A 17414-nucleotide genomic window follows, 5' to 3' on the forward strand; every position below is an offset into this window, starting at 1 on the left:
TGTGGAGAAAGCAGAGAGAAGTTGCTGTGGGGAAAGCAGAGAGAAGTTGCTGTGGGGAAAGCAGAGAGAAGTTGCTGTGGGGAAAGCAGAGAGAAGTTGCTGTGGGGAAAACAGAGAGAAGTTGCTGTGGGGAAAGCAGAGAAGGCTTATCGCTTAAGCGTCCCCGTGTGTGTGCATCGTTCGGACTGAGAAAGAAAAAGAATAAAAATGGTGCCGTAGTTTTTATAACATGTAGTCTCGCAAAGCTTCTGCTCGCATCTTTCCGAGCCATTGCTGCTGTTCCTACAGACCCAGAGGGTTGGGTGCTCGTTCACTATTTTTGCAGTTTAGAGCAGCTCGTTATCCCCCATGGTCTCAACACTCGGGACTTGGTGCAGCTTCTTAGAAATCTCCTCTGGGAACCCAGTGAGAAACGCCATCTTGGCTACGTGACTCACTGCATGCCTTCTAATTCTCACCAGCTCCACCAATCTTTTGATTTCATTGGTATATACATTGACGGACTCCCCCGTCTACCTCACCTCTTTTAATTAATTTATTGTAGGCCTCAAACAGCCCCTCAGCAAAAGCCTGTATCAATCTGGCTCGAATTGCGTCAACGTCGGCCTGCTCCCGCTCGTTCAGTTCCAACTACAGGACCAACGTGTCTCTCTCCAAGAACAACGGTATCACCATGGCAACGTCATCTACTTTTTGGAGTTTTGCCACCAGATCTAGTTTCTTTAGCCAAGCTACCACATCGTCTTCGCCACAAAACAGCTTTACCATGTTGTTCAGGCCGGTGGCCATTGCCAAAATAGCTTGTTTCTGATAGTTCAACAAAAAATCAGAGCATCAGTCCAACAAACACGTGTGTCAAAATCCAATGCTAACCAACAAAGTGACAAGCAACAATAATCTTTATGGATTCTCATAGTGATTTCCCCCCAACCTTCTCAACGCAGACTGGTTTTATACAGCCCAGGTACCCCTCATTTGATGCATGCGGTGTGAGTTCGAATGACTTTGGGAGACCACAGGTTCTAAAGCTAAGGGTGCCATCTATGATTCTTTTCCTTCCCCGCCCAACCTAGCACGACACACACGGGGACGCTTAAGCGGTAAGCCTTCTCTGTTTTCCCCACAGCCTCCTCTCTCTCTTACTATAAACAGAAAATTACGTCGGGAAATTTTAAGGAGCTCATGACGAAAAAAATGAACGTTCTTTTTTAAAGAGACAAATTATTGTTTGATTGTTTTAAAAAAAAGAACAGTTGGTGGAATTAAAAACAACTTGTGTAGTGCAGAACAGCAGCATCAGAAACAATTTGAACAGCAAAGCAATGCGATGCAAAAACAATTTGAAGTGTTTATTTTGTAATACTAAAGCAACAAAACTTTAAACAACAAAATGAACAACGGTTAAACCTTCGACATCAAGTTCTAAAACAGCAGAACATTCTAGAAATTATTTTGCAAAAGTAACTTGAATAGCAAAAGGTTCGAGAATATCAAATTCATTGAATTCCTTTATGGACAGATGGATCAAGAAACTTTAGAAAGTATAAATCCATTTTCACAAAAAAAAATGTGATTTATAATGGAATGAACAGAAAAAAAAAATAAGCACAAAAGAAAACTCAAAATATTATTATTATATTCTACCAAGAAGAAAGGCAGAGAGGTTTCTCTTAAGGAAACTATAGAGATTGTAACAGCCACAAAAGTCCAAAATATGGGACCTATTTCAGGATGTAAGAATACGTCAAGATGTTTTCATATTCAAACCAAAACTACTAGCTTTGCATTAGCTTTGCTTAGCGTCCTCTCTCTCTCTCTCTCTCTCTCTCTCTCTCTCTCTCTCTCTCTCTCTCTCTCTCTCTCTCTCGCTCGCTCGCTCGCTCTTTTCCCAACACTGGCTAACTGGTAGGCAGTAAAATAAAAATCTTCTCGTTTAATGCTGTTTGTAGTAAAAATGTTTACAGTAAAGTAAAGTAATTAAAAATCCAATTGCGTTTTTCTTGTTAATGCAACCACGATGGCAACCGCAACAAGAGAAATATAATAAGACTTTGTCTAAGAGTTTTGGCAAATGGGACAGCGTTTTCAACGCTCGTTACAAATGTCTGAGCATTGTAAAGCAGAAGAATTAACCTTCAGTGCGAATTATTATATAAAAAAAATTAAAGACGACATAATTAATTTTTTTTCTTCAATGAAGAACGAAAAAATGAATTCGTTCTAAACTATTGTTACTGATAGAGAATGATACGAATATAGCTTTGCGAAATGTGACTGAAGAGAATCAAAATCTAACAAACTTAACTCAAAACGGAAGAATAAAAGTAAGTAAAGAAAAGGATTAGAAAACAAACCCATCGGAAAACAATGTATGACTCTGATGTGAAGAAAAAAAATCATAGTACTAATGAATTTTTTTTTTTTTTTGTTTTATTTTGTTTTGTTTTTTTGTTTTTTTGTTTTGTTTTGTTTTTTTTGTTTTTGTTTTTTTTTTTTTTTTCTTTTTTTTTTGTTTTGTTTTTTTTTTGTTTTGTTTTTTTTTGTTTTTTTTTTTTTGTTTTTTTTTTTTCTTTTTCAAAAACAGGAATGTTTATGTTTGTAACCGGAAATGACATATAGCAAAAGTATGTAATAAAAAATAAGAAAAATCCGAAAAGATTGTATTCAATTGCACCAAAAAAAAAAGAAAAGAAAAGAAAAAGAAACTAGTAACTATAGCAAAAATAAAATATGTAGACGTAGAAATAAATGGATGGAAATATTCTTGTTGAACAGTAATTTGTTAACTGACGATATAACTTGGAATAAAATAGGTCGACCAAAGTTAAAAAGTACTGATAGAGGTGTATGAAGAAAAACAAATTCTCAGAGGAGAACTTTTAACAAATGTCACCTTGGGAAATAAAACGTACTTTACGAAAGTCTACGTGTTACAAGTATGTAAAAATAATTTATTCAGTATAAATTATATTATGTTATTCAACTTATGGGAAAGGCTGATGAAGATGTTCTGTAGAGATTTGAATGCAGAAAAGGCTACTCAATCAAAGAAATTTGCAAATCAAATAAAAAAGAAATTTTTAAAAACGATTTGGGTGCTGTAAGAAAGCTGAATTACATTTGAATTGAATGACAAGATTAAGTTAGTTTTAAAAGCAAAAAGGAGGGTGCTGTTGTTGTCATTAGAACTTGTTGAAAACAAATTACAGAGATTGGAAAAGATTAGAATGATTTTTTTTAAGCTAATTATTCTGATTGGGCAACTCGAACAGTGTATGTTTAAAAAAAAAAAGATAATATATGCTGATTTTTTAACTGGTTTAAATGGGTGTATAAAAGACCATAGTTATGTACTTCCTACTCCAGAAGATATATTTTCTAAATGATATGGGGGAAGAATATTAAGAAAAATTGATCAGTCAGAGGTGAAGTGTTTCTGAACAATACACAAAATATTTAACGCTTCATACGCACAATGATTAAACTGATTGCCTTTTGGTTATGAATTACCGCTGTTTGTCCCAACAAATAGTGCATACTATATTGACTGGGTTGGATTTCGCGTTAGCATATTTGGACGATATTCTCATCAAAAGTAAAAATATGAAGGAATACGAAAACCACTTTTGGGAAATATTTAGAAGAATACAAGAATATGGGTTTATGGTTTTGTAAGAGAAATGTGATTTTTGCTTTGATTAATTGCAATATCCAGGAGAAATAATAAACAAAAAAGAAAGAAACCCAAGCCTAACAATAAAGAATATGCCTGCGCAAGACAATATAATGAGCTACAAGCATTTCTTGGATTAGTAAACTTCTAGCAGACGAAATTTCAACGAACATAAGCAAGAGCGAATTCTCACGTCTGTAGATTTTGAATGCACTTCCTTCTTGGTTTGTCCAATCAGAATCCAGCTCTCAGACACGTGACCAAGTTTATAAAAGGTTAAACCGGCAACACATACTCTCTCTTTCTTCCTGGATCTTGGACTGACAACAACTCCGCGTGGAACGGACCTGGCGTCCCCAACTTCTCTCTAGAGACTCAACAGCACTCACCCGCCCTTTGCGTCCGGGGTTCAATTAAGTCATGAATACAAACAAGCCAACATGGTTGTCTCCACACACGGACTTCCATGCGGTATACCCACGGACTGTCTTTCTCATCATACAGTACTGTCTCTAATCTTTCATGACACACGTTTCCACTACTACTGAAAACACAAACATACATGAACTCTCCTCTCTTTCAAAAGGGTTGTATAATCATCAACGTCTCTATACAGGAACGGAGAGAACTTAAATGCCTACGGAGAGAACTTGAATGCCTACTAGACACTGTCCTCGAGTGTCTAAGGTCCCTCTGTACAGGGGTTTGTCAGAACAATCTGGCATGAGGATATTTTTTCCATAGAAGTAAATCCTGACCAAATATTCAAAATCACATAGTATTCGCAGCCCAAATAAGATCTCCTCAGTACGGCTAACCCACATTTGCTTTTCCGAGGAATCATGCACCTTCTCAAAGTGATATTACCTCAAGTAATAGCACGAAGCTGGATACTCCACCAGACTAGATAAATTCTTGTCCTGGAATTCAGTAAGATCAAGAGACCAACATGAAAGATATACTACAATGTATAAAAATGGTTAATTGGGGAGAGGAAAGTTATGTTCTCAATTTCTTTACTAACTCAGTGCTTGAGAGATAAAGAACTTTAATGGAACATTCGAATATCTATGCATCTCATATAGAGTTCAAGTGTTAGCCCCAGGTTGTGGGCCCTTGATTTCTGAGAACTTCGACTGAAGTAAAATAAAACAAAATAGGGAACACTTTCCACGACTAAGACGTTTCCTCATTCTTACTAACGAAGATAAATGTTAAAATGAGACTTCTTTTCTTGTCTTTCATTTCTACAAACTATTTTCATCAAGTCATTGTGAAATTACGACTTGAGAAGACCATTGAATAAATTATTACAGAAAAATAAAGAATTATGTTGGTAAAAGGAATTCTAAGATTCAGTCGAATTTCTTTTAAATATTTGATATCGATCTAGCATTAGTTCACTATGATCCGACCAAAAAAATAATTGTTGCATCAGACGCAAGCAGAAACGGACTCGATGCATTACTTTTGCATGAGTTAAGTGACAGATCAACTAAGCCAATTGTTCATGCTTCGATGGCGTTAATTTTGGCAGTGAAAAATTATAACTAAATTGGAAAAGAGGATTTAGCTATAACTTTCGCGGTTAAAACATTTCATATGCATATGTAAGGTGGGTCGTTTATTTTCCAAACTGACCATAAACTTCGGTCAATTTTGGCTTCAAAGAAGAGATTACCAACTTTTACCGCGAACAGTATTTTTTTTTTCTGATCTCCCTAAATAAAAGGATATCTTCGATAATAATATCTCAGTTCTTTAACGCCATCGCCCCCCCCCCGAATTGTTCATCTTTAAGTCGTCGCATTCAAATTAATTGTTGATCAGACGGATTCCCATTCAGAAAGAGGAAAATTTATTTTTCATTCAGCCCGTCAAAATTAAATATCTGTTCATTGGTCAAGGAGAATCGTCTTGACCAATCAAATAGGTTTTTTTTTTTTTTTTTTTTTTTTTTCAAAATAGGACAATCATAGTGATGGACAATAAGATAATTATTTAGGGGAGAGTAAGGGATGTAATATTTTATAGGATTTGTTTTCAGATACCTCAGCCTGGTGGACCTAGATTGTCTGAATAGAGAATCGGCAGCAGCCTTGTCACGACCTGGTTGAGTTGGGGCACAGAAATTGCAAAACCGTTTCTATTCGATGTTGCACAAATAACAATGAAATGCAACACGAGATATATTTTTCATGAAACGAAATTAGTACGAGACATGCGAACATTATAATATTTTACATACGGAACGTTATAATATCTTCTCTTCTTCTCTTCTATCTATTCTATTCTTCTTCTATTCTATCTTCTATCTTCTATCTATCTTCTATATAAATAAAATGAACTCATTTTTCCCGTCTGATTTTGACATTAATAGGATTAAAAATCAAGATATTTCATGCAAATATAATATGCACAAACGGCAGAACAATATCTGAGGTGTGTTATAGGCTTATTATTTCTCAAATTCCTCGATAATTTTAGATTTCTATACTTTTTCTGCTGAGAAGTTACGGCCAAAATCCGTTTAGATCAATGGAAGTGGTAAAATATTTTCTCTCTAATAAATTCCTCCTTCCCCTGCCACCACTTAACACCGTTTGGGGATCGTTCACAAGGAACAGTTGAGAAGAGAACACCGGTTTGGCTTCGTAGTTCTTTCATGTGAAGTTATTTAAAATCACTAAACTAAGCTGCAGGGCTCTGTGGCGTAGTGGTTAGCGTGCTGGACAATTCACATTATATTTTCACGTTCGCGCCGACCTACCGTAGTCGTTTTTTTTTTTTTTGTTTTTTTTTCCTAAACAACTGGAATGGACTTTTCTTGGTGGCCGAACTGTTAACGTTGCAGATGTTTTTTTTTGTTTTTTGTTTTTTTTTTTCACACTTTATTTTCCTACTTTTACTCATGACTCCGGGTTTGATCCTTCCTACTTACCTACCATAACATTTTTAAAACTCCCCCCCCCGTCCCGGAAACAAATACTCGGGCAACGCCGGGTACCCCCGCTAGTTCTTAATATTACAAGACTATTTCATGATTTTTAATTATATGCTAACATTATATAATTTTAATAATACGAGATTATTACAAAACTTTTCGTAATACAAAAACATTATAATAATCTTAATAATACGAGATTGTTACAAAACTTTTCGTGATACAAAAACATAATAATTTTAATAATACGAGATTATTACAAAACTTTTCGTAATACAAAAACATTATAATAATTTTAATAATACGCTAAAGCATTTCATATTTATACACATTAAAACAAAAACAAGATTGAGATTGGTGATAAACCAGATGTCGCTAAGGTAAACAATTCTATTTTGCCCATTTTAAAATTAATTGTTCAAAAAAAATAAAATAAAAAACAGTATAATTTTTGGTACTAGTGCACTTATTGATCCGTGCTGAAATAATAACGTTATTATTTAAAAAGCCATTCTTAACATGGGGAGGGGAGGGTGTTGTGTACCTATTTTATTTGACCTTACAATTGAATAATAAAACATATCATAAAGCTTTAATTAAACTTGGAAATACGATTTTAAAAAATAGCGCGGATCAGTAAATGCATTAGCACCTAATTTCTAAATAAACACATGTTATAAATTAATTTTAAATCCCGTTTTCCGAGAGTCTCACTCAGCAACGCCCGGCGGACAACGCAAATCGTCCCAGAAAATGCCGAGTAAGCTTATCCAAAGAGAAACCGAGTTGTTAAAGTGAGCAGACGACACTAAATTGGAAGAAAAAAAAAAGGGAAAAAAAATCCATTTCAAAAACAACAATTCTTGTGACAAGGATAATGAACAATTCTAGACTGGAAGTTATCGTGAAGTTGCCAGAAACGATCATCGCGTTCTGATGAAATTTTTGTATAAAATGCATTAAACAAAAAAATTTGCCGTCGTCGACTTCTTTATAAAAACAATAAAATTTTTCTTCGTAAAAAAATTGGTTTATAAAATGCAACAAAAAAAAAGAAAGAAAGAAAGAATTCCAAAATTATTACAAATACCAACAATTACACCTTTTCTTTAAAAAAAAATGTTTTACGAAAACTTTATAACCCCCCCCCCAAAAAAAAAATTGATTTTTGTTTTACTAAAAAAATAATTGTTCATCAATTCAAAGAAAAATATGTCATCAAAAAATATTTCAAAAAAAGGTGACAATAAAAAATAAATAAATAAAACAGTAAATTTCATGAAATTCTAGGGGTAAGTTGTTTATGTATTTTTTTTTTTTTTTTTTTTTTTTTTGTTGTTGTTGTTGTTGTTGTTGTTGTTGTTGTTGCTGCTGCTGCTGCTGTTGTTTGTTTGTTTGTTTGCTTGTTTGTTTTTGTATTGACTTCCGTACATGTGGTATAATCCGGTGGTTTGCGTCATCCACCCGGCGCCGGCGTTGCCGAGCGAGACTCACGAAAAAACGGGATTTAAAATGCAGTAGTACCAAACAACATTTCAAAAGGTTGTATTACTTTTATTTATTTGAATAATATTTAACTGATATTGACGTAAGAAAGGAATTTAATTAAGTTTTTAATAAATAAATGCATATTCGTTTTATTTATTTAAATAATATTTGCAGTTACCAGCTGAATCAAGTCGCTCATCACGTGATCTAAAGAATCTATTCGGCCTGAATTTATTAATTTCAGGAACAATTTGATTTTGTCACCGGTCGCCCACGCACTTCTGTCAACGCGTAGAGACGCAGCTGTAATGCGTCACTTTTATACATAAATCCATGGGACTATACTTTTATCTATTCGCGTATGTAGACAGTGAATGGGTTGGAACATTCTAAAAACTCGATATAAAACGGTCAGTGCGCCAAAAACAAAACCAGTCTAGGCAGTGTTTCCATAAATCACCATCGTCGCCGCCCGTAATTGTCGCTCTGTCCAAGAGCGTTAAAACCAAACCAAGTCTCTGCAACGATTCCATGAATTCCAGATAGGATTCCGCAAGCTGAATAACCGCTGCTCGAAATTATCACGCATTTGGACTCCATCACAGGTTAAAAATTTGCACTAGTAAAAGTGTGGCACGGTTTCAAAATCACTGCCTCCATTTTTTTTCCTTTCTTTCTTCGCCCCCGCTGTTCTCTTCGCCTTCCCTTACCTTAAACAAAGGAGCGATTGGCTAACACGAGCTAAACGTATAAACATTATCCAGGTTCAGTGAATGCATTCACCTTCCCTTTCCTTTTATTATCGACTCCGCTACGCACGTCGGAATTCAAGTATATCAAACAAAATAGGCAATTAACTTTTTACTTTTAGACAAAATTAATTTAAATGGAATCAACAAACTCCCAATTTATTTTTGATTGCATAAATTCTGTTCTGGAATTAATTAGAGTCGTTTCTATGACCTTCACCTTCACCGAGGTGCACAACTTATATGATCTTCACCGAGGTGCGCGACTTGACACGCAAAAAAAAAACAGCCTCTTAATCCCCTGCTAACGCATGCGTCACTGTAACGTCCAATGACAACAACAACAACAACCTTCTCACTCGACCTGCCTTTTATAGCACTATCTCAATCCCTCCTCTTGCGCATGCGCCTGTAGATTCCTGACAACCTCGAGACTTCCGCTTATAAAAACCCAAGTTTTGTTGTCGCGCATGCCTATACAAGGCACAAACACGTGGGCGTTTGTTTTGTTGGTAAGTACTACACTCCCCCCTGATCTGATGATCACATAGAGTGTACTCCAGGGGTGGCCTCTTAGTTCGTTGGCTTCTGCGAAGGGTGATATTTACAATCTCAGATTCAGGTTCTGGTTCTGGTTCTGGTTCTGAGTGTGGTTCTGGTTCTGATCCTGCCTGATCAGACGAACTACAACTACCACTCTCTTGCTCGGTGACCTCACTCATCAGCAGCTCATCATCTGATGATTCATCGCTCTCTGTAGTTGTGGGATGTACTTCACTAGCTGGGCGAAGATCGCGCACATGGCGTGGGGTTCCATCAACAATGACCGACTGCTGGCTGACCACTCCAGATATTCGTCCTCGCTTGAACTTGGTGGTGCACCGGTTTCCAGGGGGTCTAACCCAAACTGGATCCCCTACCTTGTATTTGTCATGACTTTCCTCGTCAATTGGCTGGACAGTGTCAATGCCCTTCATTCTAACACGGTATTTGTGTATGGCATTGGCCAGTGCTGTTGTTAGTGTCTTCCCATCCTTTGGTGTGATGTTATACCAATACGTGGCCTCCGTAATGGTGCATTGCTTTCTGGCAGCAATTCTCTTGATGCTGCGATGGCTCCTCTCAGCAATGCCATTCCCTGAGGGTACATGAGCACATCGCAGTCGTAGTCAGACACCCCACTCATTCAACAACTGCCGAACTTGGTGGCTACAAAAAGCAGCATCGTTGTCCGTAAATATCCCTTCAGGCGCACCTCGCTAAGAAAACATAGATGACAGTTGGCGCACAACATTGGCTGAGTCCTGCCTGGTCATTTGCCGCCACACCGCAAAACGAGTGAGTCCACAGTCTATAAGGGTTAGAAAGGGCTTACCACTGTAATGGGTCATATCCATTGCTACTCGTTGCCACACATGCTCAACCTCCAATCGCCCCTGCTGCCATTGCTCAGATGCAGGATCGATATACTGGCATGCCTCACAGTGCTTGATGATCTACCTGACATCTGCCCTTGTCACTGCCGGGTCCACACACCTCGCAAAATACAGAGTTCTTTTGATACCTGGATGTCCACTCTGCACATGAATTCTTTGTATTTGGCATGAGCTAATCGTACCAACTGCGCAAGATCGAGCAGCGAACTCCACGCCTGTCTTCACAGCTTCATACCATTTGTGAGGCACATGGGTTAGTTGGTTTGCACGATTACAGTGTGATGCCACAAGCGTTGCACTCACCAACAGGTCATACTCTGATACCAGACTCTTCAGGGTGTTTAGCCTCCGCCGGATTAACATCTCACTGGCTGCCTTAGTGCGGACTCTCGTTCGTCCCGAAATAGTGTCGGACACCCAGTGGTAGACGCAGAGAGAATCCATGTACAAGTGTAACTTCTTTGACTGCCATTGCAGTGCCAGATTTAAACCCTTCACAACAGCATCCAGTTCCGCCAGGTTGATCTGTTGAGCATCATTCACGGGTCGCAGCCAGCACACATCTTCAATTATGTTTCCACGTTGCTCCAATAACACTCCCAATGCCAAAGAATTAGCGTCAACCCACACATTCACAGTGTCCCCATTGACACACCATTCTCCACGGGCAGGGTCCTCCTTGTTAACTCTCTCTAGGGTTTCTGTCGTCATCAGAGTTAGAAGAGCATCATCAGATACATCATCCCAACCTGTAGTTACTAAACTTGCCCTGCGTTTGATGATGCCCACAGCTGCTCGGAGCCAGCCACACGCTGGTAAGTGACCAATAAGTTTCCCACAGAAGGAAAAAATAGTCCACCACGTAATAACATCAGGGATGTTTGGAATCTCACTGCCACGCCTCCATCGTAAGGTACCATCTTTCCCACAAACGTCCAATCCTAATACCCGTGCTCTATCCCTCAGACGTTCGGGATCCTTGCACTCCAACCCGAATTGAGCTAACTTTTCTCTGACATGCGATTCAGATTGTACATCTTCATTGACGTACACACCGTCAATATAGGCCGATGTTGCGTCCTCAGTGGTCTTTTCCTGGGACAACACTGCATTTACGATGGTCTTCATGATTTGCAGTGCCACATGCAGCCCAAAGCCAAGTCGAGTAAGGCAGTATCTCTGACCCCGGAACCACACTGTCTGGAACGGCCACAATGTCTCATCCACTTGCACCTGCAAATAAGCCTTCCGCAAGTCCATTATAGACACATTGGAGCCCTTCTGGCGCCATTCTCTCAGCTTTCTGGCGCACACGTCAGCATCGGCAGTGTACGTCTCAATGTATCTATTGAGTTCACGATAGTCCAGCACCGGACGAACTTTTGATTTGTTATGCTGGACTACAGCCATTAAGGGAATCAGACCCTTGGGTGGTCCCAGCTTGCTGGGGTAGGGGATCAGCCATCCATCCTGGATCCATGCCTCAAGTTCCTTCTCGTATTCATTACGGGCCTTGTCGGGTATCGAGTACTCTGCAATGCTATTCTTGAGTTCGGTTGGCGTCCTTCCTTCTGTCCACTTCCACAATGCAGTTCATGCTTTTTGGTGAGGGTCGTAGTCCACCTTAAAATCAGGCCGATCAATGTGAACTGTAGCACACACTGGGGTTTCCAAAAATCGCACAGTCCCATCTCTTCCGATAACCACTCCCCCCAGTGCCTTAATAGCATCATATCCCAACAGTACATCGAATCCCAGCAAATCCCCTCGCATCATCAGCACATTAATGTCTGCGGCCACACCAGAGTCTGTGTTGACTTTGACAGTTCCGGCTCCACAGCAAGCTTGCGTATTGCCACCTATTGTGGTTACTTTGATGTTCTGCTTTGTCCAGTTTCGACACAACTTGGCACTCATGATGATGTGTGAGCACCCGGAGTCGAGAAGAGCTGAACAAGGCACTTGGTCCACGTACACATTTATTGTCGGTTGCGCCTCAATTAAATCTTGTCCGGGGAACAGGGCGGCACTGACGTCCTGCCCCCTGATGCATTTCCCGCACAATTTTGGGATAAATGTCCATAACTACCACATTGGAAATAGTGCGGGCGCCCCTGCCCCTTGTTAGTACAACTTCTTGCGAAATGGCCTCGCTGGCCGCAGCAGAAACATCTCCCATTGGTCGTGGGTCTCAAACTGGGACTCTTTTCAGCATTAGTCTTGGCTGCCTGCGCCATCATTACAACCGGTTCCCTCAGGTCCTCCTCATCTCTGATAATGGCTCGAGCGCGTTCTAACAAATGTTCCATGGGCGTTACAGATACGCTGGTGAAAGCCCTCAACAGTTTCTTAACATGGGTGGGAAGGCCGGCCACAAACGCATATGCCAGTGTTTGCTCTGACACTCCATTGCCAAATAGAACTGCAAGTTTCTTCAGCTCCGTGAAGAAGACGTCCACGGTTTCTCCTGGCATGAGCTTCCTAGAGGCAAACGTTTTGTAGGCCGTGCAGGGATCCATGGCAAATGCCTTGTATAAAGCATTTTTTATCAACCTTCTCCACGGCACTAAGTTGCTGATATACACTTAGGGCGCCTCCAGCCAATCTCAGGGGAATCACGGTATGCACCCCCTTTACTTCACAGAGGTTGCAGTCAACAACAGAAGTGGATCCGTCGAATTCGGGTATCAGTTTTAAATCAAACTTTTCCCCAGCCATAGTTGTCCAGGAAAAGAGACAAAACGAAATTACCGAAATAGCTTATGACCTTCACCTTCACCGAGGTGCGCGACTTTACACACAAAAAAAATAGCCTCTTAATCCCCTGCTAACGCACGCGTCACTGTAACATCCAATGACAACAACAACAACAACCTTCTCACTCGACCTGCCTTTTATACCACTATCTCAATCCCTCGTCTTGCGCATGCGCCTGTAAATTCCTGACAACCTCGAAACTTCCGCTTATAAAAACCCAAGTTTTGTTGTTGCGCATGCCTATACAAGGCACAAACACGTGGGCGTTTATTTTGTTGGTAAGTACTACAGTTTCTTTGTCTTATTGGGAGCGACACCACTAATATCACTCTTCTCAAATGAATACGGTCCATTTCGGCCCAGTCAAATCAAGTTTCAGCCAAGGGCCAGATCCGGAAGGGGGAGTAGGAGGAGGCTCCCGAAGCAGCGACTGGCGCTACCAGACCGAATCCACCAGCCGAAGGATTTCAGCAGCAGCAGCAACAGTAACTGTCTCAGCAGCAATTCAAACAGCCTTTATCAGGACTAATAAGTTTTTTCACTAATGCGATTCACAACTCCTGAGACCCACCAGCAGCGAACTTCACTCCCAGTCTCCAGCGCTTCCAGCTCACTCCAGCGGCTTCCTGCTCATTCCCGCAGCCTTCCAGCCCTTGGTGCCTCTAGCTTCCTCCTGCAACCTAGCTTGCACCTTGCTCCTCCGGCCTGCGACCTCGCCTGCACCTCGTTTCTCCAACCTGCTACCTCGCTCGCACCTTGTTCCTCTGGTCTGCAACCTCGCTTGCACCTGGCTCCCTACCGACCGTCTGTTCCTTAACACTGATCCTCCGTTCTCAGTGTCGTCTGTTCCTTAACACTGACCACCTCATTCTTAGTGTCCACCGTCCGTTCCAGATCGCTCTGAACCACGCTAAGTCTAGAGTACCTGTTCCAGACCTCCAGACCTTAGACTCCAGTGACGTGCAACCTTCCAGGCGACCAGCATCCAGATCATACGATTTTTGGCTTCCTTTGCAAATTAAAGGCAAACCCTTATCTTTAATCAAATAACATGTGCCTGTCATTCTTTGCCTTTTTTGCTGTTTACTTTTTACCCGTGTCTATGTTGCTAGTTGTTAGCTGTTAGTTGTTGGTTTTTGGTTGTTAGTTGTTAGTTGTTGGGTTGATTGTCCCCAGACGACTGGTCCCGCAACAAGTGTCATGTTCAGACTGTAAGCGGACAAATTACTCAATTCCTGTACTAATGAAGCTCGCGTAAACAACAATGGATGAATATTTTTTTGCTCACAAACTTTTACCCTCCTGGTATTTTTCATTCACAGGGTTTTCTTCATAAAATATGCTGACATTAATAATTTCCTCAGTCACGGAGGATTTTTCCAGTCACTAAAGACTTCCAGCAACACCTTTACAATTACGCAAATGTTCTTTTTCCACTTAAATGATGTTCCTAAACTTTCGTTTTATTAAAATACACATCTCTCCGCATTATTAATGTACCTCAATATTTTTAATTTCATGCTCATGGGGAGATATCGAACATTCAAGAAGGACGGTGACTTGCACATATTTCACATATAAAAAATAAACCATTTCTGATTAAATAAAAATTATTATTTTAAATGTTTGTATTTGTTCCTGGGTCGTTGCTATTTGCTGATTTTCTTTCTTTTTTTTTTTTTTTTTTCTTGTTTAGGAAAGAAGTTTCGACCTATGCTACTATCACCGTCATGAATTCAGAGACCGGCTGATGCCCCTTCTCCCTACATATTTACCTCATAATAGCAATTATTTTACGGAAGAAGAAAGAGTTTTGATAGTATTGGCATTGAGAGACGTATATTATTTTGAAAGAAAATTATTAACAGTAAACTATAGAAATTGGTATAGAAAACGCCGTGGAATTTCCACAGAGTTTAATTATAATAATTCGAGATTGCAGATTCTTACCTGTTTCGCTTCATCTCCGCTTGCCTGACCGTCCTCAACTTCCGAATCTTCTTGTTCCAGAGATTGTTGTTCTGCTTTTTTTACTTTTTTCTTTTTGCTTTTTGGAGATTTCTCTGGTTTTTTAGATTTCTCTGTTCCTTCCGGAATTATCTCGGTTCCTTCCGGAATTATCTCGGTTTTTTTCAAGGATTGCTCAGCTTTTTCGGAAGGTTGTTTTGTTCTTTCCGCAGATTTCGAACCTGAAAGTGGTTTCTGTGGCTTACTTGCTTTTGACTTTCTGTGTTTTTTTCTCTCATCATCGTACGAAATTTCATCCCCCGAAAAGGAAGGTTTTGTCCTATCTTCAGCTGATGGTTTTAACTTATCAGAACTTTCACTTGGTTTAACCTTTTTATCAACCGTCGATTCTTCTGACTCAGCGTCCCCTTCTTCCCCTTCTTCCCCTTCTTCCCCTTCTTGCTGATCGGTTTTTTCTTTGGACTTTGGGCGTGAGCGATCTACTTTTTTTCGTTTCTTTTTTACACCTTTTGACGTTTGGGAATCTGTGAGTCCCTCTTGAGGACCTCTGCTGTCATCTTCTATATCTATATCTTCGTCCTCATCTGTGTCCGTGTCTGTAGGAAGGTCTTCCTCGTCGTCAGTGCATTCTGTTGTCTCTATATTCCACGCCTCATCCACGTCACTTTCAATGGATATCTTGGCTGAGTCTAAGTCGAGGTGTTTTATCATTGCATGGAGGGTTGAGTGCAACATAAAACAGTTGATGATTCCTATTTGGGGCGTGGCCAATGCCAGGTCCACCATTTCTGATAAAGTATAAACTTTCAGCATGGTGTCAAAAAAATGAAGACCGCATGCAAAAATAAAGAGATGGTTGGTATTTCTTTTTTATTGTTATTATTTGGGAATAATCACGGTACTAAGAATAAATCATAATTGAATAAGTAGCAATGTTTAGTAATCAACACCATTGAATTATTAGCAACATTACGAAAACTGGATCGTGTTTATTATTCTGAAAATGTTGCTTTGGCTACAGTTTGATTTTTTTAAGACGAAGAAGAATCCGTACACTTAAAATGGAATGTCAACGATTGAAATCATGTTTAAGTATCGCTTTGTCTTTTGTGTGAATTACTATTACAAGTTATTATGAATAATTATTTTTTAAACCAGTTGCTAAAGTTACAAGTTATTATCAATAATCGTCAATACCAGTTGACAAAGGTTAACGAAAATCTTCTCTCGCCATTCGGTGTTTTTGTTTAAAAACAACAGCGCACGTGAGTAATCGATCACGTTTTCTTCGAAAGTATTTTTGGTTCTTTTTTAATCACGTGTGAAAAAAGCCTCCATGACGTCATTAACAAAAGTAGATTTTATTATGAGTCATATTCTCGCTCTTCGCTGTTTCCTCCTTGGCTTCAAATCCAACAAAGTATCGACCATTTTTTTTTATGATTATTTCCCTATTAACTGAAAAGACTGAAACGTTCTGTGCAGTTCTAAGAGGTCCACCGTCCCCTGTCTTTCGGGGGGAGTAAGTTTGTCCTCGCCCTTCTTTTGAGGGGGGTAAGTTTATCGCTTGCTGCCTGAGACACGCTTACCGGGGAATATCCAGGCATTTTTTAAATTGCCATAGTATTCTTCCTTTAGTGGCGTTGGCCTCACTTCCCCTACCTTCCTGACCTTGTTTCACATCTTTTTACGGTGGAAAGAAAGTAAATTCTTATTCTAACATGTGGTCTAAAAAATATAAAGGTGAATAAAATTTTGTAGTCAAGGAAAACTACTCACAATTGGCAGCGCATCTGTTTGGCCTGTCGGGTGATGGAGTCGGAGAAAGAAAAGAAACTTGACTATATAGATAACTTCTTGGTATATATATGGCATTAATTTGCATATGAGGGGAGTAGTGACTATAAGAAGGACGAATTGGGGAATTGGAATCATGAATATTGAGATTAGGCAACGATGCGGCACCTACTTTCAGTGGTGCAGGTGATTTAATCAGATAAATCAAGAAGGTGAAATTGGTGACTAAACTACAAAAAGTGGAAAACCTTGCGAATTTTATTCCACTTTTCCGGCATGGACATATAGGAGGGAAATGTTGTGCATTTCTCTCCTAATAATCACTTAAATAAACATAAGGCCAAACGACATTGCTTTTAACAAAACAATAATAAAGGGTTTATTTAAAAAAAAGACGAGGTTGTATCTTAAACTGGAGAGAAAGAGAGTGTAAATGTCTATTTGAAGGTGTCGTCTGCCATCAGACTGCAGTCGTCAACAAGTAGCAGTGGGGGTGAGTGAGAGAGGTATGTATAGGTCGCTTGCTGGCGTCTCTCTGGCGATCGCAGCTGAGATCCCAAAGAGCTAAAAATAGTCCTTAAGGGACAGCTCAAATCAATGCG

General features: G+C 39.5%; 1 protein-coding gene across 3 annotated transcripts in view; it reads right to left on the reverse strand.

Moving 5' to 3' along the window:
- Window positions 1-16321, reverse strand: part of LOC145268769 (uncharacterized) — a 319098-nt gene extending 302777 nt beyond the window's left edge. For all 3 annotated transcript variants that reach the window (XM_080124371.1, XM_080124370.1, XM_080124369.1), the window contains exon 1: window positions 14998-16321. In XM_080124371.1, coding sequence (XP_079980497.1) covers window positions 14998-15828 — 831 coding nt within the window. In that variant the 5' untranslated portion in view covers window positions 15829-16321. The remainder of the gene's footprint in view (window positions 1-14997) is intronic.
- Window positions 16322-17414: the final 1093 nt, after the last annotated feature.

The sequence above is a fragment of the Euprymna scolopes genome, chromosome 44, assembly GCF_053919585.1.
Source record: "Euprymna scolopes isolate OS-2025 chromosome 44, ASM5391958v1, whole genome shotgun sequence".
In the NCBI taxonomy this organism is placed as follows: Eukaryota; Metazoa; Mollusca; class Cephalopoda; order Sepiida; family Sepiolidae; genus Euprymna; species Euprymna scolopes.